Source organism: Echinops telfairi, unplaced genomic scaffold, assembly GCF_000313985.2.
Source record: "Echinops telfairi isolate 266 unplaced genomic scaffold, ASM31398v2 ScPeMD7_7469;HRSCAF=8507_1, whole genome shotgun sequence".
Lineage (NCBI taxonomy): Eukaryota > Metazoa > Chordata > Mammalia > Afrosoricida > Tenrecidae > Echinops > Echinops telfairi.
This window is the reverse complement of record NW_022111373.1, coordinates 8,422,026-8,447,365: the sequence shown is the minus strand read 5'-3', so window position 1 is coordinate 8,447,365 and position 25,340 is coordinate 8,422,026. Positions and strand designations below refer to the sequence as shown.

Sequence of the window (25,340 nt, the reverse complement as noted above, 5' to 3'; positions counted from 1 at the left end):
TGGATAGCAGAGTCTTTATCTCCAAACCCCTCAAAACATATGCTGCTGCTCACGCCACCCCAACTCGCACAAGTCAACCAAGGACTACCGGGTTCTCTGGAACAATCTGCTCAGAAACTATAACCATGCCCCCACCCCCATCCACCTGCCCATTTAGCCCTGGGTCCACTTAATCTCCCCAGCCCATCTCTTCAAGAATTTCAGGGTGGGGTGGGTAACATGTGCTATGTCGACACACCGCCCATCAGCCAGAGGCAGGGCCAGGCAGCAAGTCCTAACCATGCACCTCTTTGCTGGGCGCCACACCCCTGCTTAGGCATGGGGGCCACAGACCTGACTCAGGTTGGTCCTGAGAAGCAGAGTACTGAGTCTGGGGAGAGATGGCCTCGCAGTCCCAGGGGAGGGCCTCCACTCACTCCTCAACTGTTAGGCGGTGGCCAGGCCAGGCCAGGACAAGGTGGGAATGGCTGCCACACCCAGGGATCCCCCTCACATCTTCTGACAGGCAGGCCTGGCAGAGGGGTGTCAAATGGCAGCCGTGGGAAGTGGCTAATCTTCCCCCAGCTGCACAGCCCGATACAACTGGACCCCAGAAGCCGGAGGTTGGATTTAGGAAACCGGGCAGGAAGCTGTTCCCCTCACCTCTGGGCTCCATCCCACCCATTGGCCACTGCCAAAATGCTACCTTGGCACTGACAGCACCTGCAGGAGAACTAAGGGATGTTGTTGGAAGCGGTGTCTTCACGTGAAGCACGATTCACCACGTTGGCTGCTGTGTTAGTCTGGGTAGACTAGAGAAACAAATTCATAGACACTCATCTGCGTCTAAGAGCGTTTTATATCAAAGAGCAAATGTATATTGAGAAAACATCCCAGCCCAGTCCAGATCAAGTCCATAAGTCCGATATTAGCCCATATGTCAAATACTAGCCCATACATTCCTGTTTAGACTCACGCAACACATGCAATGACTCAGAATGCAGGAAGATCACAAGCCGGTGGGTGAAAAGTCTTGTGGATCCAGTGGTGGTGGGAGCATCTCAGTGCTGGTGTGGGTCTCCACGTGGTTCCTCCAGCTCCAAGGCTCTGGCTACCATCAGCTGGTCACCATGTGGCTTGTCAACAGGAATGTCTCGCAGGGAGTGTGCCAGTGTCCTGCCTCCAGCGAGCTATTTATCTCCTTAGCGCCTCCAAATGAGGTCATCAAGCTGCAACCTGGTTGACCAGCTAGACAGCACCCCTCCACAAATTGGCTCCAAATTATGTAACTACCACAGTTAATTATTAAAGCGATCTGACATTAGGAAATTAAAAAAAATCCCAAGCCCCAAATCGCATCCCAGACAAAGAAGATTCTCTGGCTGTGGGCTCTCCAAGCGACTGCCAGTGCAGTCTAGGTTGAAAGTCCCTGCCCCAGGCAGGCTCGTGGTCCGGGACGCATAGCATCCCCACAATGCTGATGTCAGCAGCACCTGCGAGCTGTAGGGGGCTCAGGGGGGCGGTCCCCATTCCCGAAATGTGATGGCGGCACTACCTGAGACTTATTCTGAAGGGCAGAAGCTGGGAGGATGTGGCCCTGAGAAAATGAGTGCACGCCCCGAGCAACAGCGTGACTGTCCCCCCGGGTGTGTGCCATGCTTTGTGTTGTGCTGTGTTCTGCAGGTTTGGCAGGAAGAGCATCCTCTTCAGCACCATGGCCGTGCAGACTGGCTTCAGCTTCCTGCAAATTTTCTCCGTCAACTGGGAGATGTTCACTGTGCTGTTTGTCATCGTGGGCATGGGCCAGATCTCCAACTACGTGGTGGCCTTCATACTAGGTAGGCATAGCTTCCGACACCCCAGATCCTCTCTCCAAACCTCTGAAAGGCCAGAGAGCAGGGACCATGGGAGCCCGGGGATGGAACTCCCCCGGGCGCTGTGTTTCCCAATGTGACCAGCCGCACGTCCATGCACGTCCATGTGTGTTGGGAAGGAGGCTGTCTGGGTGGGTTCTTTCATGCAGAGCACCTGATAGTTGATCTGCTGGCCCTGGCATGTCGTGGAAAGAGCTAAAGCCAGTTGGAACCGACCACACCGTCACTGAGACACATTGTCGGAGGCTGGGGTTTGCGGGGAGCACAGAGGAGGGGACCTTGGCAGAGATACAGCTCTCAGCTGTCTTTGATCTGAGCTGTGAAGGCTCAAGGCTTCTCCCTGCTGGGACTGGGCAGAAGGGTGTTCCTGCAACCTTGCGGGGGACATAAGGCTCCTGCTGGTAGAAGCGTTTCAGTGCCTGCTTACCATTGTTGGCCAGAGTTGGCCTCACCCAGAGTCGGAGGCCGCTCCCAGGCATGTCAGCTGCTTGCAAGAGGAGCCTCACTGCATCGATACTGGTCTTGTCTCTGGGCAGCTGCCTTGACTTTAGAGTATCAGGCTGCATGGGGGTGGGGGGGAAGCTTACAAGGCTCCCAGGACCCACATCCGCCTTTCCTGGGAGGCAGTGAGGGTGAGCTCACTGCCGAAGTATTCATCCACAGGCTTCCTAGCTGGCTCCGTGCTGTCCCCATTTGTGCCAGTCACAGCATCATGATCATTCGGGGGGCCCCTTGAGTAGAAATCTTGCCTCCAAAGCTGGCTTCGATTTTGATGACGCTGATCCCTTGCAAGAGGCTGGATGAGTTTGGAGAGTCCATGTTTCCTTAGTTAGAGATGGGTATACCCTCTGTAAGGTGGCCAAGATGGAATCGTTCAAATTCCACTCCTTTAATCATTTGTGGACAACCCCCTGCCACGGGGTCAGCCACCCCGTCCTCCCTGGGAGGAGGACGACGAGCATGTTGAAGCCACATGGTCCCCGCAGATAGCACGCGTGCCAGCAGGCCCAGCAAAGGGGGTGGGTGGGGTGGGGTGAGGCTTTCTCCTCCCAGCTGAAGGGAGGAGGGGAGTGTATTAGTCTGGGTACTTTGGAGAAACAAATCCACAACAACTCATGTATAAGAGCGAGTTTTATATAAAGAAAATGTGCATCACGAAAACATCCCAACCCAATGCTGCCCAAGCCCACAAGTCCAACATTAACCCATTAACCCAACACCAGTCCACAAAGTCCTCCACCTCACAAAACAGAGGCAATGATGCCGACTGCAGGAGGAAAGCTGAGTCAGTAAACAAACAAGCATCTCAGCACTAGCAGGGGTCTCCACATGGCTGCTCCTGCACCCAGGGCTGCATCAGGATAGGTCCATGTAGCTTCTCCTTGGGGATGTCTTGTAGGAAGTCAATCTTGCAAGCTGAAGCAGGGAATTGCTAAGGCAGCTGCACCCGGTGCAACCATCACAAAACAAGAGACCCGAGAACTAGAAAGGCGAGGCTCACCACCCATTTATCCCTCCGCCTTTCAATTAGCCCCACATGTGATTATCGGCCAGGCTGGCACAATTAACTAACTCAGGGAGCAAGAAGTTCATGAAGAATGCCAGGCCAGTGGAGGCATTTAGGACAGGAGTTACAACCTCCCAATGCCCGATGGCCCTGAGAACTCAGACTCTTGGAGCACAGCAAAGCCTGTTTTCTTAAGTTCGAAACCTCCCAGAATCCATTTTTCTTGTGGTGAACCCCCAGAGTGTGTGGTTTTGCTCGGTCAGGGCACTTACCTGAAAGGCCTCCCCCATACCGAGGAGGCTGTCGGAGGCCAGCAGACTCATTTCCACAGGAGGACTTGCAGGATCATCTGTCATGCAAGGGCTGGGATTGGTGTTGAAGCCAGAGAAGCCCTGTTTATTGGGGCTGGAAGCAAGGTGGGGTCCATGCCAGCTGGGTCCACACCCCCACCTTCTGAGTGGCCAGTATGACCTGCCTGTCCTTATGGTGATATAGGGGGCTTCTGGGGCTATGGACCCTCTCCTGTGTGAGTGGAGGCCGCAGGGACTGCCCAGCCCTGGCCTCTTGCCACCCTCCTGTTCCCATGCAACGTGCTGATCCACATGCCCGGCTAAGGCAGGGAAGGGGCAAGTGGAAAAGGAGGCCATTTGAAAGCTGTCAATGCCTGGATCAGCCTGGCTGGCCCTCCGAGCGCTGCTGCTCCTGATCAGGGACCAGGCCAGTTGTGGCGTTGGCTCCCCATCCTCTGCCCTGATGTTTTACTTGGCAGAAAATTGCCGCTGTTTGTGTTCCAGTGTGAGACTGTGTTGGGTTGTCTCAAAATTCAGACTTCAGTTCCCGCAGGGCAACAGCGCACTCTGGTGTTTCAGGGAGGAAATGGCCGGATTCTGCTCCATTTGACCAAAATAAAGTGACGCTTGGGGGGAGGTGTCTGCAAGCTTTTTTTTCTTCCCCCAAATAGGAAAGTGTACAGATGATAAAACATGACGTAAAAATGGAATGTGTAAAACGGGTCACCACTAAATGGTATGATGAACATGCTTTGCTCCTTACAAGGTGTCATTTTAATTAATTAATTTTTTATTTATATTATTAAAAGATCATTTTATTTGGGGCTCTTATAGATCTTATAACAATCCCTACATCATGTGTATGGATTGCGATAACAGTTGTATGAGCCTCTAATAAAATGTTAAAAAAAATGTTTAAAAAAAAAAAAGAAAAGAAAAATCTTAAGCCTACCATATATTAGCAAATAGCTAAAGTCCAGATGCAACATTATTGGATCACAATAGCAAGAGTAACTTTACCTAATATATGCCCTTTTGCTGTTTTCAGAAAATTACATTTTTTTTTGTTTATTTCTCATGAGGAAAGTGAGAATACAGTGAATTTCACATACACAAATTTTACACACATTAAACGCATGTAAATTTTACATGCATGACTTTTACATACATTAAATGTATGTAAATTTTACATGCATGACTTTTACATGCATTAAATGTATGTAAATTTTACATGCATGACTTTTACATGCATTAAAGGGGGAAGGGGTGACTGTGATTCAATGAAAGCTTGAGTAGAAGGTTGAACATCTTGCTTGGCTAAATTTTATTGTGGAGACTTTAGATTTTGACTTGATTATTATGTAGGAATGATAATAGTCTAAAATATGAAAGGTAAAAGCTAAAATAAATCAGAATGGAAATAAATTCATGGAAAATTTGAATTAAAATAGATAATGAATTTTTTCCAAAAAAAACTCAAAAACAATCCCTACATCAATTGTACCAAGCATATGTATACATATGTTGCCATCGTTCTTTTCTAAACATTCACTTTCTATTGAGCCCTTGGTGTCAGCTCCTCTGTTTTCCCTCCTCCACCCCCCACTTGTGTAGAAGGTGTCATTTTCAGGAAAGAGTCTTGATGATGTCATCTCCCATTAAAAAAATGAACCCTTTCTTAGTTCTTTACATCATTATAGCTTTTTTAACCACACGTGTCACATGCTGTCAGGAGAGGCCAGTCCCTGGAGAGGGACACCGTGCTTGGTAGAGTAGAGGGGCCCAGGGGAAGGCCCCCGGGAGATGTGCTGACAGGCAGCCTGGACGGTGGGCGGGGACATCACCATCACTGTGCCACAGCGCGGGCAGGGTTTGCTTTCCTGAGTCAGTGTTTCGCTGGTGGTCATGGCCGATGGCAGTCTGTCGTGGGGTATAGTATGCTTGGTTCATCTCTTCCTCAGCTGATGAACATCCGGTCGTTTCTCCTCTTTGGCTACTACAGGGATGCAGGGACTTTGGGGCCCAGCTGTGAGTGTCCCCGGCCCGGTTTTTGTTTGGACATCTCCTACGGATGTCATTCCTAGGAGTGGAATCGCTAGGTCACACGGTAACTCTCTGGCAAACCTTCTAGCGAATGGCCCGGCTGTTTAGCACAGCAAGTAGCTACATTTCCCCCCACTCTTCCCAAAGGCATGACTTCTTATTTTTCTTGATAGTTTGCCTTCCCAAACGCCCGCTGCTGTCAAGCGAACTCCGGCTCATAGAGGACCGGGTAGAGCGGCCTCATCTTCCCTCCACGGAGCCAGGGTGGATTCCGATGGCCAGCCTTTTGGTGAGCGGCCCGATTTGACTGTGACGCTGACAGAGCCTTTGTTTGTGTGGTCACACACTAGGCCTCAGGGGCGTGTCACCACAGTGCTCACCCAGGCACCCCAGGAAGGAGGACTCACTGAGCACAGGAAGAGACTGACTTTCAGCCGAATGATAGGCCTATAAGCTAAACGGTAACCCCAGGGAAGTTTGCCCCCCTTCGAACAGTCAGCCATACAGGTCAAAGGGCAGCACCTGCTCAGGGCTAAAGCTCAGCAGGCAGAAAGGGACAGGAAAGGAGGACAAAGGGCAAGTGAGGAGAGTGCTCTAACAGTGTGGTGACAGCAGTCGGTGTCACAAAATAAAATCAACCTGTGGGAATTCTTGAATGGAAAACCGGTTTGCTTGGTAAACTTTCACCTGAATCATAAAACAAACAACCCCCCAAACCCCCACAAGACTGCACTTCCTCAAAGTGATGCTCGCAGCAAGTCAGCATCCAGGCGCCCAGGCTCCCTGGGACACCCCCGCCAGTGCCCCCCCCCCCCTGCCCCCTTCCCCGGGTTCCACGCCACATCCTGGCCATTGCACCACAGGCTGGCTCCTTGAGCTGGCTCTGCTGCAGGGCTCTCATGCCCTGGTGCCAAGGGCCTCGGCACTGTTTGCACTGACTACCAAAGACAAGCCCTGTTCTCACGCGGAAGTGAGCCTGGCCCGCTGGGCGACATTAGCCAGATGAACATTGGGGTGGCAGGTGGGGAGCAAACCGTTCCAGAGCTGATGTAGACTGAGCCAGCCGGGACATGTTCCCGGCTCAGAGTGACACTCCAAGAGGACACTCGGAGGTCTCACCAGCCTGGGACCAACTGGAGCCAAGGAGTCAGGAGTCACTGCTATCCTCGTCTTGGTGCCAGATGTGTACGCGGGCACGAAAGGTATGCTTTGGGCCGAAGAATCAGAACTCATACTTTTCCTCAGAGCAGCCTGGTTGGCCACTAGTTGGTTCAAGGGCCCGCCCAGGAAGAGAAAAAAACCCAAACCTCACTTCTAGAGGAGGATAGGCCTTGCCTATTTCCTGTACATGATGTTGCCGTTAGAATCTCAGTCCAAGGACTGCTGTAGGGCCAAGGCTTTGGGGGAGGTTTTTCCCCATGGAAGGTACCAGGTATCTATAGGACAAACAGCGAGCTTGAATCCTGACTACACCAGGATTCAATCCAGAATAGCCCCCTGTGAATTTCTGAGATGGTAGCTCTTTACGGAAATAGGAAGCCTCATCTTTCCCCCACAGAGCAGCTGGTGGTTTCGAACTGCTGCCCTTGTGATCAGCAACCCAATGAGTAATCCATTATGCCACCAGATCCCCTGGCTTATTATCTGGTCTTAGACCATTTACTTTAACATTTTAAAAAGATTTTAACTGTTGTGTGTAAAGTAGGAATGATAGAATTCCTTATATAATTGTTCTGGTGAGTTCAGAGAAATCATGTATGAAAATGGCCCTTTGAGCCTGGCTGAAAGAGCTATCTCAAAATATGCTAGCTGCGAAGATGGTGACGGTGTTTAAGGAAAGATGGTGGTCTAAAAGCCAGAGTGCAGGAAGCAATGCTAACAAGGAACTCTTTAGGTTCATGCCACCCAAGCAATTCCCCAGGAAGGCAGAGAGGAAGGCAGCCCCACAGGCCCTCCGTCCTCACCAAAGTTAGAACCCCTTTGTTCTGGTGTGAGGCACAGGCTTGAGAGGGAGCAGGTCCTGGGAGCCCAAGGGCGTGACTTCTGTCTCCTCTTACCCAGGAGGCACAGGGACCTCCCTTGGCCCAGTGCTCACACGTTCTCTGTTGCTTCACTCCGAGGCTCCCCTATCCATTCCTGTGCCGTGATAGTCACAGCCAAAGGGCTCAGAAGCCAGGGCCTGGGGATGGAGCGCGTGGTCTAGAATAGTAGGGAGCTCATGAGTGGGGTCAGAACAGCAACCAAGGAAAAGAGCCCTCAAACCTGTTACCCTCTGTGCTGACTCCTAGTGAATCTATAGGACAAGTAGAACTGTCCCATAGGGCTTCCAAAACTGTCATCTTCATTGGTGGGGTGGGGGGATGTGGGATAGTGCGTGGGTTCCAGCCGCCCGCCCTTTTGGTTAGCAGTCCAATGTTTAACCACTGGTCCGTTCCAGGACCACACTCACGATCTTGTTAAGGAATTCAGCCCCTGTTCTTAGACATGAGCCCACGGTCTGGGCGGGTAGGGTTATCGTACTGAATACACATAGGCCTGCCTGCAGGAGGTAGTGCTTTGAGAGTTCTGAACTGCTGAGTCCTCTGTCATGAAGCTGGTGATGGCCACAGCCTGCCAAGCCGGAACTGCTCCTTGGGTGGTGCTCTGGGCACCTGCACATCTGCCGTAGCCAGACATGCCTGTGATAGCAGGGGGTGCCAGGAGGCACACAAGGATGGCCATGTCTGCCAGTCTGGCTTCCAGAATGGGCTCCCAAGAGAGAATCAGGGACCGGGAGCTCAGGATGAGTGATGGAGCAGAGGGACAGGGATGGGGATAGGCAAGGCGGTGGATGTGAAGCCAGCTGAAATAGTCCTTTGATTCGTCTCTGGAATCAACCCTTAGACTCTGGGCCTGTGTCCAGGCCACCAGCCTGCTCAGATCACATCATCAAGACAGACCACAATCCCTCCGGAAAGCCAGGCACGGACGACCTTGCAGTGATCCGCGTCCTGTTTTCTGGGCTGCTGCTTCTCCAGGTCCCAAACAAAAGGCACCACTTCGCCACCGCTGTAGCTCTGTCCCTGGGTGGAGGACCAAGAGTGGAGCCTGCGGGAAAGTGCTCAGGAGCTCGTTCCTGGCCTCTCCCATCTCAAGTCATAAGCTCCAGCCTGTCTGGACCAGCGGGGGTGCCCCGTGCGGCAGGGGAGCCCAGTGGCTATGGTTTCTTCCCCCAGCACAAATGAGCAGCTTTGAGGTGTTCTGGTTCCTGGGTGCCTGCAGCTCCTGGCCAGGTCCACCGCTGCCCTCTGCTGGCCCGCCTGGACAGTGATGGCCCGAGGGCCGGTCTCAAAGCACCACGGGTCTGCAGACACTTTCAGTAGTGGTTGCTGGGAGCCTGCTTGGTGCCCACCTGGTTCCTCTATATAATTCTCCCGGGCTCAAGGGAGAGGAAGGGTGTCGTCATTACAAGGTCTCAGAAACCGAACTCTCCACTGTTTCCCAGTGGACCGACGGCTGTTTATTTACAGCTGAGGATTGTGGGGAAAGCTAAAATGCACCGTGACGTTGCCCCATTCACAACAGCCACTGCCTCTCTGCACCTCAGGCTGGACAGCAGATCCTGGAACTCCGGCCTTCTCAGAAGAGATCCCTTTCTAAGGCATGGGCTGCCCTCTCAGAAATAAACCCGGGACTCCTCTAAAATCTCACCCCAGAACCCTCCCTTTTCTAAGGTGCTGAGCCTCGAATCACTTGCTACCTTCCTCCCCCTGTGTCCCCTGGCCGCGCGCCCCTTGTGCTCAGAGTCCTGAGGCCAATCGATGTCTTTTCCAATTTCCAAAGTGGGTACAGTTTGAGGTAATAATGTGAAACGCAATGATGAAGTGAGTGAAACGTGCTAATACTCCTCCCTTGTTTTGAACAGGAACAGAAATTCTTGGCAAGTCAGTTCGTATTATATTCTCCACGTTAGGAGTGTGCACATTCTTTGCAGTTGGCTACATGCTGCTGCCACTGTTTGCTTACTTCATCCGAGACTGGCGGATGCTGCTGCTGGCGCTGACGGTGCCGGGGGTGCTGTGCGTCCCGCTGTGGTGGTGAGTGCGAATGATCCCACACAGGCCCTCGCTGCAGGCCAGCTCACCTGGAGCCCAGAGCCCCGGGCTGACCCCAGCGTGGGCTTCCCATCTCCACCGGGACTTGCTGCGGCCAGGGTCCTTGGAGCCCAGAGAGCTTTTGCCTGGTTCCGGGAGGGCCTGTGCACTGGGATTTGACTCTCCATGGCCCTACAAAGCACTGTTCTCGCGACACCCAATTCCCCCCTAGACTCCCCGCTTCCTCTTTCTGAAGGAAGCTGGTGTGGTGGTGGTGCGAGGAGATGCTATTGTTGGCGGGCGTTGTTTTCAACGTCACCCTCTGCTCTTTCAACACGTCTTTCCCTCTCCAGGGCATCTTACCCTCCTTATGATCCCAACTAATGTGATTTCCTCACGCTCCCCAGTCACGTTAGGTGTGCCGTGAAGAGCCAGAGAAAGGCTTTTGTGCATTGAGTTGTTAGGGGAATGCGCTGTCTCTCCACCCGCAGCCCCGACTCGTTTTGGTGTGTCAAGTTATGGGCCTAGCATGAGAGCCTGGAGGTATTGGTTCCTTTATCTGGGAGATGCAGGTAAGAGAAACAGCAATGACGTCCTAGCCATAGCCCCTTTTTGGGGACGATCTCCCTTTCTTTTCTTTCTTCTTCTTTTTTTTTAAATGTAGGCAAGAGAAAGGGGGAATCTCTCCACTGGTAAGCCTGGTTCATTATTTTTATTTTTGGCTTGGCTTGCTGGTGTCAGAAGCACCTCTTCCAGCAATTCAGCCTCATGGAGCTGCTCGACCTCCCCCTGCTTATCTACCATGCAAGGTCCTTCAGCCACTTTTGTAGAACACAGTTTGGACCAGAGCTCATGGTTGCCCTGTCCTTTGAGTTTACACCCTGCCTGGAAATTGCCTGGCAGCTCTGACGTAGCCCTGGTATTTGACGGGTGGCCTTGGTTTGACCAGCTGGCGCAGGTTGGCCCAGCCCATGCTGTTGCCTTTGTATGACCTCAACGACCCTAAAGCTGCTGTGGGGTTCCCTGTGTGAATTCCTGGCAGGAGTGGAGTAGGGAACACACCTTTCTTTTTCTTATCTCCCTGGAAATCAAAGCGGAGTGTATTAAAGGTTAGACATTTTTCCAATTTGGAGGTATCTTCCGGAACCCAGTCAGAGGAAAGCTTGTGCTAATTCCTCCTGGGCCTGTCAGACCCTTATCTGCCCAGCTCTGCCTCCAGAGAAACACCCTAGATTTCTGATAGGGATCACAGTCACCACCCCTCCCTCCACAAGCCCCTGACTGCTTGGTAGTGGAAAAGATGGCGGCCAGAGGGTCTCCCAAGACATCAGACAAAATTATTCAAAGGTTAACTTCTGCCTCTTTTGATGGGTGACTTTAATCATCTATCTTCCCTAACTCATTGTCATTCCTTCCGCCTCCCAGAGACCCTATCGGACATATTAGAACTGCCTCTGTGCATTCCCGAGGCTGGAACTCTTAACAGGAGTAGACGGCTCATCTTTCTCCCGAGGAGCTTGGGCCAGTTGGCAGCCCAAAGCATAACTCACTATACCACAGGGTTCAGATATATGTTGGTTTTTTAACTAGCCCAAGAGATCACTATATTTTAATGTGCTAACCCAGCCATATTCCAATTCGAAACCAAATAAACAAAAAAAAACCTCACTTCCATCCATTTGATTCTGAGTCACAGCGACCTTATAGGACAGAGTAGAACTGCTGCCTAGGGATCCTGAAGCCGGGCATCTTTACAGCCTCATCTTCCTCCCATGGGGCCACTGGTGGATTCAGACTGCTGACCTTGTAGTTAGCAGCTCAACTCAACCAGCACACTACACCCGCTGGGCCCCTTACGTTATGATAGAGCGAATATTGCCACACACTGACTGGCTGTTCAGAGATTGGCAGGAATCTTGATTGGTAGGGCTTGGATGTTTGCCTTAAGGCCAAATATCACAGCAAGAAATAATTCTGAGAGGCCAGCTTCTGAATTTCCAGCAGAAAAGACCCGGCCCACCAGGCACTGCCTCAATCTGACCCGAAGGAGAGTTCTTTTCTTCTTGCCACCCGCCCTCGGCCCACCACCCTCCACCCCCCCACCCCCCCAAGGGACTTCCCCAGCAGAGGGCAGCCGAGGGCCAGCACTTGCAAGCACAGTGCTTGTCCTGCAAGTTTAACCGGGGCAGGCTTCAGGTCTCTTCTACAAGCAAACCTGCATTCTTCTAAGCATCTTGCCTTTGAGGGTGAGACTTCCCAAAGTGATGTCCATGCAGCCCAGGTGGGCCAGGATGGCGAAGGGATGTTGCTGTCCTCTCGGCTGCTTGATCAGGAACTTTCCAGCGAACCCCCTCCACACCCATTTAATTTGAATTAGACCTGCAGAGAGGCTATAGTGTGTGCGATCTCATTGCCTTCTGAACTGACCAGCTAGACTTGAGACTTGTGCTCCTCAAAATCATAATGATGCAAAGGCAGCAATTCCGGCAGTGCTCCCTCCGGAGGGAAAACTCCCCGGCGTCTCCATAGGAGACTAAGGTATTGTTCGGTTTGGGCTTGGGTTTTGCACGCTCTGATCTCCTTTTAAAAGGCTTGGCAGTGAGTGGCCTCAGGTGTGGATGGAGTACACGTGTAGGGATGGAGAAGGAAGTGCTGCGTCTTCCAGGTGACTCCACACACCTGTTACATAGGGTCTCGGGCCGACGATGGGCTGCAGAGCCTGTAGAGAAGGTGGCAGACTACCTCTGAGCGTAACCTGGCTGGGGGACACTCTGGCTCAGAAGGAGAATTGTCCGGGAAGGATGCAGTAGCTTTGCAGTAAGGCCTCTAATCCTGTACTAGCTATAGCTGCCACTGGCTACCCACTTCTCTTTCAAATTAACTAGCATTCAATGCATTTGAAGATCCATTTCCTCAGTCAGAGCCACTAAGCAAGTGCTCAGGCAACATGAGTGGCTCATGGCTATTATGTTGGGCAGCACAGATACAGGGTGCTGCAGACGAGGGCAGAGCAGCGCTGATTCCTGAAGGCGGGTGGCCCCAGCATCATCACAGGTCCGACAGGGACCGGACAGATGGGACCAGGGGCTCAATTTTCAACCCAGGTGCTAGTCACCTGGGGACAGGGAGCTCTGGGCTGATGATGTGAGACTTTTGTGTTTGTCTCTGAGGTCATTCCGAGTGAGGCCTTGGGTGGGCCTGTTCATTGCAGAAGTCCTCTGGGACCACTCCAGGTGATTCATTGTCTAGAGTAACTAAGCACCTTGGAACAGGTGAGGGAAAACAAAGCTGCCAGAAGAGTGGCTAAGATTCTGAGAAATGAAAACCAGCCAAATGTGCAGCTGGTGGGCGTGACCACAAAAAATATTACGTTTCTAGACATGAAGACAAAGCAAAAACAAGAAAAAGACAACTTCGGCTTGTTTTTCAAAGAAGGCTTGGGTGCTCACTGACCTGGGAGTCCACTGAAAGCTGTGGGGAGGCTCCCAGGAGGAAATGGGGGCTCTCCTTGGCTGCCTATAGCAACCACTAGAGGGGCACAGCCGCCCTGAGCAGCCTGCACCCGACACCCTGGCAAACATCACCAGCGTGGGGATCAGGAATTCCCCCAAACCAGGCCTCCTGAAACGCAGCTCCTTCTCTGGGGGGACTTACTGTCCAGCAGGCTGCATTACTCTCGGATGAGCCACGTGGCCCATAGTCCCAAATGGCCTTTTCCTAGCTGTCCGGGTTTAAACACCCACAGCTCCTGTGTCCCCTTGTGGCTTGGCCTCAAGTGCCATGGAGGATCAGGCTGGAGACTTGGCCAGGACTTTGAAAGCCTTTGCTTATTTATGAGGACACCTCTCCCCCTGAGGTTTTCTTAAAAAACAAATCAAAGACTTACACACTAGAATTTTGCAACATTAAAATTATCTGGTAGTGGGGCAGGGGGGCAGGGGAGCAACTTACTATTAATCGCATCACCCCTAGCTCTTGTGAAAAGTGACCGACCATTGGACATCTCTTCTAGGTTTATTCCTGAATCTCCCCGGTGGCTGATATCCCAGAGAAGATTTAAGGAGGCTGAAGAGATCATAAGGAAAGCGGCAACCATGAACAACATCACGCCCCCCATGGTGATATTTGACTCCACGGAGGTACGCATTTGCTCATATTTCCTCATTAAATCGGCTGTGCATTCCAGTGCTTTAGGAAATTTCACTTAAGTCAGTATTTCTGGGTGCTCTGCTCTGTGCCAGGCACTGCACTAGGTCTTAGGGACACACTGATGACTAAGTTCTAAGGCAAAAGGCCCCAGAAAGGGCAGTGCACAAATTGAATCCAGTAATGCTTGGCAACTGCATCGCTTGGAATCATAGTAACATCCAAACCTACAGCCATGGAGCTGATTTGGACTCCTGGCCAGCTTATGTGGGGTTTCTGAGGTTGTAAATTTTGATAGGAGCAGACAGCCTCGTCTTTATCCCAGAGTGGCTGGTGGGCTTGAACCGAGGTCCTTGTGACTAGCAGTTCAATACTTACCTGGCCATGCCACTAGGGCTTCTTTAGCATATAGCAAATGCTCATGAAGGATTGGTTCCCTTAATTTTGCATATTTACCTTCAATTTCGTATTGACACTGTTCCATGCCCTTGATGTAGCTACAGACCGGTGGTTTTCTAAGTGTCCAGATTAAGTGGGGGTGTGGGGCGTAGGATATGTTTGAGGGCTATTGCACACACAGGCTCCTCGTTAAACTCTGACTCTTACCAGAGCCTACTGAGGAAGCTAGCTAGGTGTGTGTGTTGAGTCTTGCTATGTGCCCTTTGTAGATCTTTAAGGGCTAACAGCCTGAGGAGTCATCCTGCAGACAGGTATTCCAGGGGCAGGGGGACAGCCTTACCTGCTGACAGCCACAAGGCCATGCAGTGTGCCAGGCGACTGAGCGCTTGCCCTCCAGCAGTGTAGAATGTAACTGAGAGGCAGGAGCATTAGATGAAAGGAGAAATGACGGCATCAGGGAGTGCGTGCCTAGTATTCAGTGGACAGTGCCCAGTGGCCCAGAGAAGGAGAGAACAAGGTGCCCAGGTCATGCCTGGACAAATTCAAACCAGGGAGGACAACCAACTTCACCTAGCTCAGGGGAACTCACACTTTTTCAGCATGGGAGCTACTTATAAAATGATCAAGTCAAAATGATCTACCAACTACAAAAATGCAAGACATATATTTATTTTATTTATTACATTTACTCATAAATGCATTGATAATTTTTTATATGTACAATGTATGTTTATGTACCTTGCATAATCGCATGAGTCCATACTGCACAACACAACACAATGAACTATGTACATTTTTGTCACTACCTGAGTTTACTCTGATGACTTGCACTGAATGGAATGAGCCAGGGTTGCATAGTCCGGACAGTAGCTGCTGACATCCAGCCTCAAGCACACTTCCAAATGATCATCAGTCATGGTGGAACGGTAGTTGGACTTAATGATCTTTGTGTGGGAAAAGGCTGACTCACATCAATAAGTAGAGCCGAATAATGTGGTCAAGGAGGTAGCACATTTTCTCATGTTTGGGTACTTTCCCTCTGCGAGTAAGTTCCCGAACTGTTCATGCACTCTGGATTTCAGCTAAATGTAGGCTTGTAGTGTCAAAATCTCCCATTCCGTATGAAAGTGATATGTTTTTGTCTTCTTACTTGTCCAGCTCCCCCACTCATTTTAATACCTGTGTTAGTCTGCATACTTTAGAGAAACAAATCCAGAGAAACTCATATATAAGAGAGTTTTATATAAAGGTTAAGTCCAACATTAACCCATATGTCTGACACCAATCCACAAAGTCCTCCTCCATCTCACAAAACACACACAATGATGCCGACTGCAAGAGGAAAGCTGAATCAGTGAGTGTGTAAGCATCTCAGCGCTGGCAAGGGTCCACACTGCTGCTCCAGCACCCAGGGCTGCATCGGGGTGGGTCCATGTGGCTTCTCCTCAGGGATGTCTTGCAGGAAGTGAGCCTTGCCAGCTGAAGCAGGAACTGGCTAAGGCAGCTGCACCCTGGTCCAACCACCACAAAGCAAGAGACCCAAGAACTCGAAAGGCAAGGTTCACGGAGCCATTTATCTCTCCGCCCTTCAATTAACCCCACATGCGTTTATCGGCTAGGTTGGCACAATAAACTTTAACTGTATCAATACCCTTTCTTATGTTTAAGAGAAAAAAGAAAGGTCTAAAAATTGGCAGTAACTTAGCTCGTCAGTTTTGCTGCACTTAGCGCAGTTGTTTGTGCATGCGTTTGACACCTAAGATTGTGTCTGATTGGCTGCGCTGAATATCAATTAAGTGACGGGATTGGTGATAGGCTTCTGTCTATTTTTTTAATGCCATGCGATCTACCTACACTACATTTGTGATCAACTAGTAGATCGCGATCGACGTGTTGAGCACCCCTGACCTAGGTGAATGGCGAGGGTGAGGTAGAACAGTAAATAGACCGCTCACCACCCCCCAGATGGACAAGTGTGGCTATAGGGGATATGCTTTCCCTGTGCTCCAGTCTGCACCCCTGGGTACCTTGAAAGCAGGACTCTGTGGAGAGTGGCCAGCATGCTAGCTCTCTGCCCCTGTGGGCTTCCTCCATCCTTAGCCTTCCACACCTTTCCCAGAAACAGTAGCTGCTTTCTTCTGGCTGTAGGCTTAGTTACACTGGCCATGGAACCCAAGCTCTCCGAGGGTGGCCAGGCCAAGACATTCCTTCAGCCTTTGCGGTTCAAGTCAAGAGTTCTGATCCCCGCCTTCACTTAAGTGGCTGTGAATAGAACATTGGGAGTGCCCGACACATGTACCTTGGAGTGCTATGTTGGGTTCTTATTGGAGCCGTGTTCTGATGCCCATCTTGATAAACTTTACAGTCTAGTCATAGAGTCCAAACCGACGTGGATAAAAACAATCATAAAATATGAGATGGTTAATGAATACAAGCATAGTCCAGTGTCAAAACACATGCTTCTTGGAAACAGGCCATTGGACTAACGGATCACATGAACGTCAGCCCTCTGTTACCCTGAGACCAGAAGAACTAGATAGTGCCCAGCATCCACACCCAGCTGCTCTCGAAGGGATCACATTAGAAGGTCCTGGATAGAATAGGAGAAAAGGTATAGAATAAAGCTTAATATCATTAAAAAAAATAAAGATTAGACTTAACCGGTCAGATAGGTACTGGTTGAACCCCTGAGACTCTGGTCCTTAGTTGCCCTTCATGTCTGAAATCAACAACCCCCCACGACTCAATTGTCAGTCGAACAATAGACAGGTCTAGAAGACGAATAACACTAGGGAGGTACTTGGACCTTAAAACAATCGATCGTGTGGGATCCAAAGGGCAGCATTGACCTAAGGACAAAGTTCCCACAGGATGGGAAACAGGAAACACAGGGAGGAAGTGGGATATAGGATCATGCATTGTGAGGATTTCTATCTAGGCAATAAAATGAAAAATGTATCTGAATTGTTAAATGGGAAAGTGAGATGCTCCGTAAACCTCCACCCAATTCTTACTCAAACAAACGACAACAGGAGCCACCAGGCTTCTGCCAGCACGTGACTGCTTGCTGCCCAGCTGGTGCGCTGCACTGCCATCAGCCCCGCGTGTTCTGGGAGAGAAAGGGGAGGCACCGAGACGTAGCTGCCAGGATCACCTAGCTCAGAAGCTGGGCTTTGGAACCTGGGTCTCTCTGTTCTGAAGTACAGTACCTGTTCCTAATGACGGTGATGGATTCCGCTTTTGGGGGGGAAATGGTGGCAAAAATTTGTATGACAAATCATTTGCCAATTCTGCCAATTTTCCACAACACAACCCAGTGGGATGGATTACATTCAGCCTGGTGTGCAGCCACGACCACCCTCCTTTAACAAGCGATCCCACCACCAGTTATGGGAACTTGGTGCCCTGGGGTGACAACCCCACCCTGCCTCCTTCCCCCAACCCCCCAACCCCTTAACCACGAATGAGCTCTATACCGCTGCCTGCACCATATTTGTGGGACTCTGCAGTATCTGCCCTTTTGTGAAGCCCTGTGCCCTGTGCCCTTTCGCCTGCCATGCCCCATGTCGGGAACAGTGGCGTTCCCTCAGAGTAATATCCCCTTGGAAAGCCCTCGGCGCTTCTCTCGCTTTGCCCCGGAAGCATCTTCAGTCTGCATAGTGCCTCGGTCCAGTGGTGTGCTGGTGGCTCCTCACAAGCCAGTGACGGCCACTTATGCAAGAATAGCACCTTTCACAGCGATCCAGGGAACTTTAAAAACACAGGTTTCAGGCTTCTGAGCCCCAGGAACGGTTCTGCGTCAGAAGTCCCAGGTGGGGCCACCTGACGTCTGAATTCGAACCTGGGCTCTAAGGCCGAAGCTGAAGCTGGAGCAGCAGAGCCTGCCTGTGTGTGCTCACTGCTCTCGGAACCCTCCAGAAGGACTTGAGTTCCTCTTGTTTGTGCTGTGGCCTTGCTTTGTTGTAATAGCACCATTATACTTCCAGAGCCCTGGTGACAAAATGGTTAACTGCTCAGCTGCAAACTGAGGTCAGTGGTTCGGATCCTCCAGCTGTTCTGCAGGGAGGAAAGACCTGGGGCTTTGCCCGGTAAAGAAAACCATCGGCACACTCTATGGGGGCGGTTCTCCTCAGACCCGTAGGGCCCAGATCGGGTTAGAGTTGACCCCACAGCAGCAGCCCCGCACGTCCTGTGCAAGGGGACGGCCAGGCTGGCTGTGAGATGCGTACGGAGGTCTCTCATGATTCTGGGAGGGAAGCAGCCGCTGCTGTGATGCCCTCCCTTCTAGCCTAGCAAAGCCGTCTCTGTCCTCAAGCTCTTAACGCAGAAGTGCCCCCGGGTTACCAAACCTTGTACTTTCTCCCCCAGTGGCTTCCCCGCTGCCCAGGAGCCTTGTGAGTGTATTTCCCTTCCCATGCTCATGAAGCTGGGTTAGCTAGAGCCCTGACTCTTGGCAAATGACAAGTCGAGATGCCCATGGGACAGCAGTCAGAAATGGCCCCTAGCCGCTGAAGGCTGGCATCTTTTCCTCAGTCACCGGGTAACGTGAGTCAATGTGTCTGTGTGTTTACGACCGTCCGAGTGCGGCGCTAATTGTTATCGCAATCTCAGTGTATTTTCTCAGCGCCCACTGAATGCACCCATTTACGGAAGGAGTGAACCTAGGCTCAAAGAGGATAAACAATGACTTGCCCAAGGTCTCTCAGTTAACCCAAGTCTGTTCTGATACTAAGACATGACAACAAGAAAAAATAAATCAATAAAAGCATACCAGGCCTGAAGGCAGCCTGGGGGGCTCTATGGTCTTATTACACTCAAACTCCCTGCCAGCCGGTCGATGCCGACTCTTCATGACCCTATAGGACAGGGTAGAACTGCTTCTTTGGAGTTCCAAGACTAAATCTTTATGAGAGTAGAAAGCTTGATCTTTTGTCCACAGAGCAGCTGGTGGTATTGCAAGCTCACCTTGCAATGAGCACCTCAACACACAGTGAATTTTACCACGAGGGCTCCTCTTTTATTAAGTGTAACAGTCCCTACTGGTCCCTAAATAGCTAGACTGTTAAAAGCCATCCAGAGTGATAATCATGAGTCAGGAAATGGCTATGTGTGACAGTCTGGCTTTCTGCAAGGAGGCCATGCAGCTAGTGATGTATATTTCAAAGACTTCTGCCTAAAACAGTGAACGTACTTTACAGTATTAAAGTAAGTATTGCATAGATAGACATTGCTGTGGGGACGGGAATCCAAGGCACAATGACCTTAGATAACAGAGTACACCGGGCCTTGAAGGTGGCTTTGATGAGGAGCATATTGCCAGATCTTCTCTCCCTCGGCACAATGGTTAAGCATTCGGCTGCTGACGGAAAGTTTGGGGGTACTGGAACCCACTGCTGTAGACTTGATCCCAACACACGGTGATCCTTTGTAAAGTGTTAGAAGCTGTAAATCTTCACAAGAACAGATAGCCTCAACTTTCTCCCCTAGTGAGACTGGTGGGTTTGAACGACCCACCCTGTGATTAACAGTGCAATGTTTACCTGAGAATGCCACCAAAGTCAATGGAAGATGTTTTTATTCCCTCAAATTCCATACTTTCAAGCTTATTCAAGGCAAAGAAAGGGTTGCATACGTACATTTCCCCATTGACTACCTCTTAATCTTATGGCTGTTTCCATTATCTTAGCTACAGGAGCTAAAACCTCTGAAACAGCAGAAAGCATTCATTCTGGACCTGTTCAGGACTCGGAACATTGCCACTATAACCATTATGTCTTTGTTGCTGTGGTAAGTAATACGGTGCCAAGAAATGCAAGCACACAGCGCAGAAGCATGCAACTGATCTGCTTCTGGGTTTCAGAGGAAACATCCGGGCGAGATCTGAGCTGCCCCACCTCCCCTCTGTCCGGCTGTCGCATTGTGGTGAGCTGTGTATTGCTGTGATGCCAAAGGCTGTGCCACTGTTGTTTTTAAATACCAGCAGGGCCACCCTGGGGGAGGGGTTTCAGGAGAGCAGCTAGGCTAAGACAGATTAGGAAGGAGCAGCCTGGTGAGCTGCTTCTGAAAATTAGCCCACCGAAACCCTTCGGATCTCCTGAGAATCATGTGCCCTGGAGTGCACACTCTGGACACGAGCACGCCCACGGTGGTGGAGAAGATGCGATGTGTAAGCCTGCAGTTACGTGGGCCCCTGGGAAAAGGTCCCTCTACTCCGGAGGTGACAGAATTCTAAGACTAATGATGTCCCTGGTCCCTTTAGAGCAAATGCTAACTCCCAGTCTGCTTCCTGGCAAGTGAGCACAGAAATTAGAACCACCCGAGGCCCCCTGCCTGGATGTAAGTCCCCACAGCTCTTTACACCAATTCAGATCAAACTGGCTATGCGTTGAGCTGCTAACCACAATGCGAGCGGTTTGAAACCACCAGATCCTCCACAGGAGGAAGACAAGGCTTTCTACTCCCATAAAGAATTACTGTGTTTCGGAAACACAGGGGCAGTTCTACCCTATCCTACAGGGTCAGTATGAGTCAGAATCAACTCAATGGCAGTGGTTTTGGTTTGGGCATTCTTTTAATATCTGAAAAATCCCAGGTAGCATTGTGAGTTCAAGTTTGGGCTATCCACCCCAAGGCCCACAGTTCGAAACCACTGGCTGCTCCAAGAGAGAAAAATGAGGCTTTCAACTCCCATGAAAAGTGTTCACTTCAGAACCCCACAAAAGGCAATTCTACCCTGCCCTGTTGGGCTGCTCTGAGTTGGAAGCAACTCATGAAATGCGTTTGAGAGTTTTTTGAGGAACAAACTGAAGGAACCCTGGTGGCACAGTGGGTTACATGTTGGACTGCTAACTGTAACGTCAAGAGTTCAAAACCACCAGCCATTCTACATGAGAAAGATAAAACTACCTACAGGGCCACTATGAGTTGAAATCAACTGAATGGCAGTTAGATTTCTGTCAAGATTTATAGCCTTAGGACCCCTAGGGAGGAGCTCTAGTCTGCCCTATGGGGGCACGATGAGTCAATGGCAGTAGATTTGGCTTGCTGGTTTATTGGTTTGTTTTAATGTCAACCTAACAAGTTCAGTACAGTTTCATTGCTTGTTTTGTTTTGTTTGGAGTTAGCATTAATGCTATCCAATCTACTATCAACAAACAAACCAAAGGCACAGAGACAACTAATTGATGTTGTAGGCCAGACTTAATAATGTATCTGCCAAGAAATGAGGCAAAGGATAAAAAATAAACAAAGGGCTTGGCTTACCCATGGTAGCAGCATACAATCTCAACACCTCACTGCCTTCCAGTCAATGGTAACTCAGTGACCTCCTGGGGCCTTCCAAGACTAATTGTTTACTGGAGTAGAAAGTCCTGTCTTTCTCCCTCAGAGCTGCTTGGGTTTTTGAACTGCCGCAGCCCAACGAGTAACCTCTACAACCCCAGGGCTCCTAGCAGCGCGCGCGCGCGCGCACACACACACACACACACACACACACACAAGAATGCAAATAGAGAAGCGAGTCAGAACTCCTGGTGCAAACTAGCCTATCTGAAGGTCTGTCCTGTTTTGCTTTGAGAAGAAGTCAATGTCAGAGTCCAGCCTCTGAATAAATCAGGTGTGTCCTAGGCACACTGCCTTCCTTGCAGTGGACCTCCTGCGTTCTTACGTGTCAGCATATCTCACTAGGGCATACGCAGTGAATGGTGTTACCGAGCCAATAATAAACTAACCCCTAGGTTTATCTAACCTGTGCTTACCACCAAATGTGAACAGCACGAAGATGCCTTCAGCCGTCCCGTTTCAATGCTTATCTGGTACTGTAAGCACCACCAGCAAAAACATCGACGACGTTGAGTTAATTCCAGCTCACAGTTACCTTTAGGACAGAGTACAGTAACCGTCTCCCTTGGCTTTCCAGAGCTGTAAGCTTATCGAAGCAGATGGCCCCCTCTTTCTCCCATAGAGTGGCTGGTGGGTCCTAACTGCCAAGCTCTCACCACTGGGCAACCAGGGATACTCACCAACCTGCTACAAAACCCAAACCAAACCCATTGCCACCGAGTAGATTCCGACTCATGGTGAACCTATAGAGCCGGAGTGGGGCACATCGGCCATATAATGCTGCGAACTCGTTCATCCCAGCCACCATCACATGCCTCGCTCCAGCCATCACATTAGGTAGGACTTAAATTTTTGACCAAATATAGCAAGCTAGTTGTTGAGCTGATAACTTTGTGTGGCCCAAGAATGATATTATAACATCCAAATTTCCCTGGGCAGAATAAAGGTCCTTCCCTACCCAACCCCCTGCTAGCTACAGGGTTTGCAGGACTGTAAATCTTTATGGGAGCAGTTTGAACAGTCAGCCTTGCAGTTGGCAGCCCCACACTTACCACCGTGCTCCTTAACCTAGTACCCCTCACTCACAGCCATCGAGTCAATGCTGACTCCTCTTGGCGACCCCTGTGGGCTTCCAAGACTGTAACGTTGCCGGAGTAGAAAGCCCAGTCTTTCTCCTGCAGAGCTTCTGGGGGTTTCAAACGGCCGACCATGCGGATCTCAGCCCAACACATAACCACTACACCCAGGGCTCCTTAACCTAGTATCGTATATATATATATGTATTTTAGAAAGACCAAGCTGTGTTTCTAAAGACTTCTTTTTTTCAAGCATTCTTTGCTTTCCTGCCATGTCAATAATAAGCAAGCCCCACACATAGTGTTTTGTTTTTTTTTTCCCCAGAGAAGCTTCTGGATGGGAGTTAGCTGTAAAGATAGGATACGCAGACTTCACTCTGTGGTGCTTTTAAGCACTATAGACTTTCTTTTTCTTTTTTTCCCTCTAAAGTGAGCTTCACTAAATTAGAATTTATTTTAAGTGGTTGTTTTAGAATCAGAAGCTTGGGTTTTTGTCCACTGATGAGATTGACATTCTTTCTTTAAGAGCAGCTTTAGAGGTGTGAGTATGTACAAACTGTAAAGGAAATACTGACACTTTGATCTCAACTAGCTGGGAACCTGGTGGTATAGTGATTACATGTTCGGCTGTGATCCAAAAGGTCAGCAGATTGAAACCACCAGCCTCTCTCAGGGAGACAGTGCTTTCTACTCCTGTAGAGTCACAGTCTCAGATACAAGGGCAGGTCTGCCCTGTGCTAGAAGGTCATCGTGAATTGACATTGGCTCAAAGGCAGTGGGTGTATTTTTTGTTTGGGCCCTTGTCAAAGGCATTGTCAGATATTGGTTTACCGAGGGTAGCACTGCCCAAGAGAACTCTCTGGAAATGTTTGATATAGGTGCCGTCCAATATGGTAGCCACAGGGGACTGTTAAATACTTGACATGTGGGTAAGAATTTTTAACTTGTTTTAACTTCAATGTGTCTATAAAGTCACCGGTGGCTAGTGGCTATTTATAGGACAACAAAATGTAGGCAAGTTAGTGATCTTCATGAAATTTTAGAGTGACTCAAGCAATCAATTTGTAATTGAATCCTTTCTATTTTGCCTTTCAGGATGCTAACTTCTGTGGGTTATTTTGCTCTGTCTCTCAATGCACCTAATCTACACGGAGATGCCTACCTGAACTGCTTCCTCTCTGCCTTGATTGAAATCCCAGCGTACATCACAGCGTGGCTGCTCCTGCGGACCCTGCCCCGGCGTTACATCATAGCCGGGGTGCTGTTCCTGGGAGGGGGTGTGCTGCTTTTAATTCAAGTCGTGCCTCCAGGTACGGATTAACCGATCTTAGCAGAGTTTGTTTTTGTTTTGTTTTGTTTTGAATAAGTCATTTTATTGGGGGCTCTTACAGCTCTTATAACAATGCATACATCCAAGGTATCAAGCACATTTGTACAGATGTTAGCAGATTTTCTTAAAAGACCCACTTACTCCTTACTCTTTGCTGGGTCGGCTGCATTTGCGTCCCTCTCTCACACACATACACACACGCTAAAACAACTCAGGGCATTGTCACAGCCTTGATTCTGACTCGTCGCTCCCCTGTGGGACAGGGTCGAAGTCCTCCTGCGGGTTTCTGGGGCTGTAAATTTTGACGGAGGTAGCAAGTCCCACCTCTCTGTAATGTTGAGCTGCTGACCTCCCACCTTGTAACCCACTGTGCCGCTAGGGCTCCTGTGCTTTACAAACCAGTCATAAACTGATTAGACAAGTGAGAGTTGACGATGGAACATTCCAAACAGCTTTCCTCAACGAAAGGATCAGTCCTGGGGAAATTAACCTCACCAACTAAAGCGGAAGAGTCACTCTCCAGCCATCTCTGCGGCACAGAGACGGAACTAAAACCTCAAACCTCTTTCTCAGAGGCACCTTCATGACTCCTGGATTTATGGTACCTGCAAACGTTTTGTCTGAGCTACGCATGCAAGTGTGAACGTTGCTGGTCCCTGAGAGTTCCAGTGTAATCGCCCGATGCCATGCCTTGGGCCAGTGGGCTACACATGAGCCTGCACACGGCAAGATCAGCAGTCCTCTCGGGGGTCAAAAGATGAGGCTCTCTACGCCCAGTTATCGTCTTAGAAATCTATGGGGCCCTTCTATCCTATCCTACAGGGTCACTGTGAGTCAGAACTGGCTGACTGGCAGTGAGTTTGGTTTGGATGTTAGGAATGGCAATGTTGGGTAAGAGCTGGACTGCTACCATCAAGGTTGGGAGAAAGCTGAGGCTACTCCCAGAAAGATCTACAGCCCAAAGCCGAGGCTGCTCCCAGAAAGAGCTACAGCCGTGGAAACTATGGGGCTGTGGTGAGTTGCCAGGGACTCGATGGCAGTCTATTTTTAATCCATGAAGAGTTTAGGTATCACACAAATGGTGGCCAATACAGTAAAGCCCCGGGTGACACTAAATTGCCTTTCCATCTTAGGTAAATGTGCCCTTGGTTTGCAACCATCGAACCCATCCCCCTTGGTTTGCAACCATTGAACCAATCCCCCTTGGTTTGCAACCATTGAACCAATCCCCCTTGGTTTGCAACCATCGAACCAATCCCCCTTGGTTTGCAACCATCGAACC

At 50.1% G+C, this 25,340-nt stretch overlaps 1 protein-coding gene across 1 annotated transcript in view; it reads left to right on the top strand.

Moving 5' to 3' along the window:
- LOC101652870 (solute carrier family 22 member 4) overlaps positions 1-25,340 on the top strand; it is a 55,817-nt gene that overhangs the window by 16,541 nt on the left and 13,936 nt on the right. The window contains exons 3-7 of the mRNA XM_004696601.2: positions 1,663-1,817; positions 9,598-9,769; positions 13,779-13,905; positions 19,998-20,098; positions 23,824-24,038. Coding sequence (XP_004696658.1) covers positions 1,663-1,817; positions 9,598-9,769; positions 13,779-13,905; positions 19,998-20,098; positions 23,824-24,038 — 770 coding nt within the window. The remainder of the gene's footprint in view (positions 1-1,662; positions 1,818-9,597; positions 9,770-13,778; positions 13,906-19,997; positions 20,099-23,823; positions 24,039-25,340) is intronic.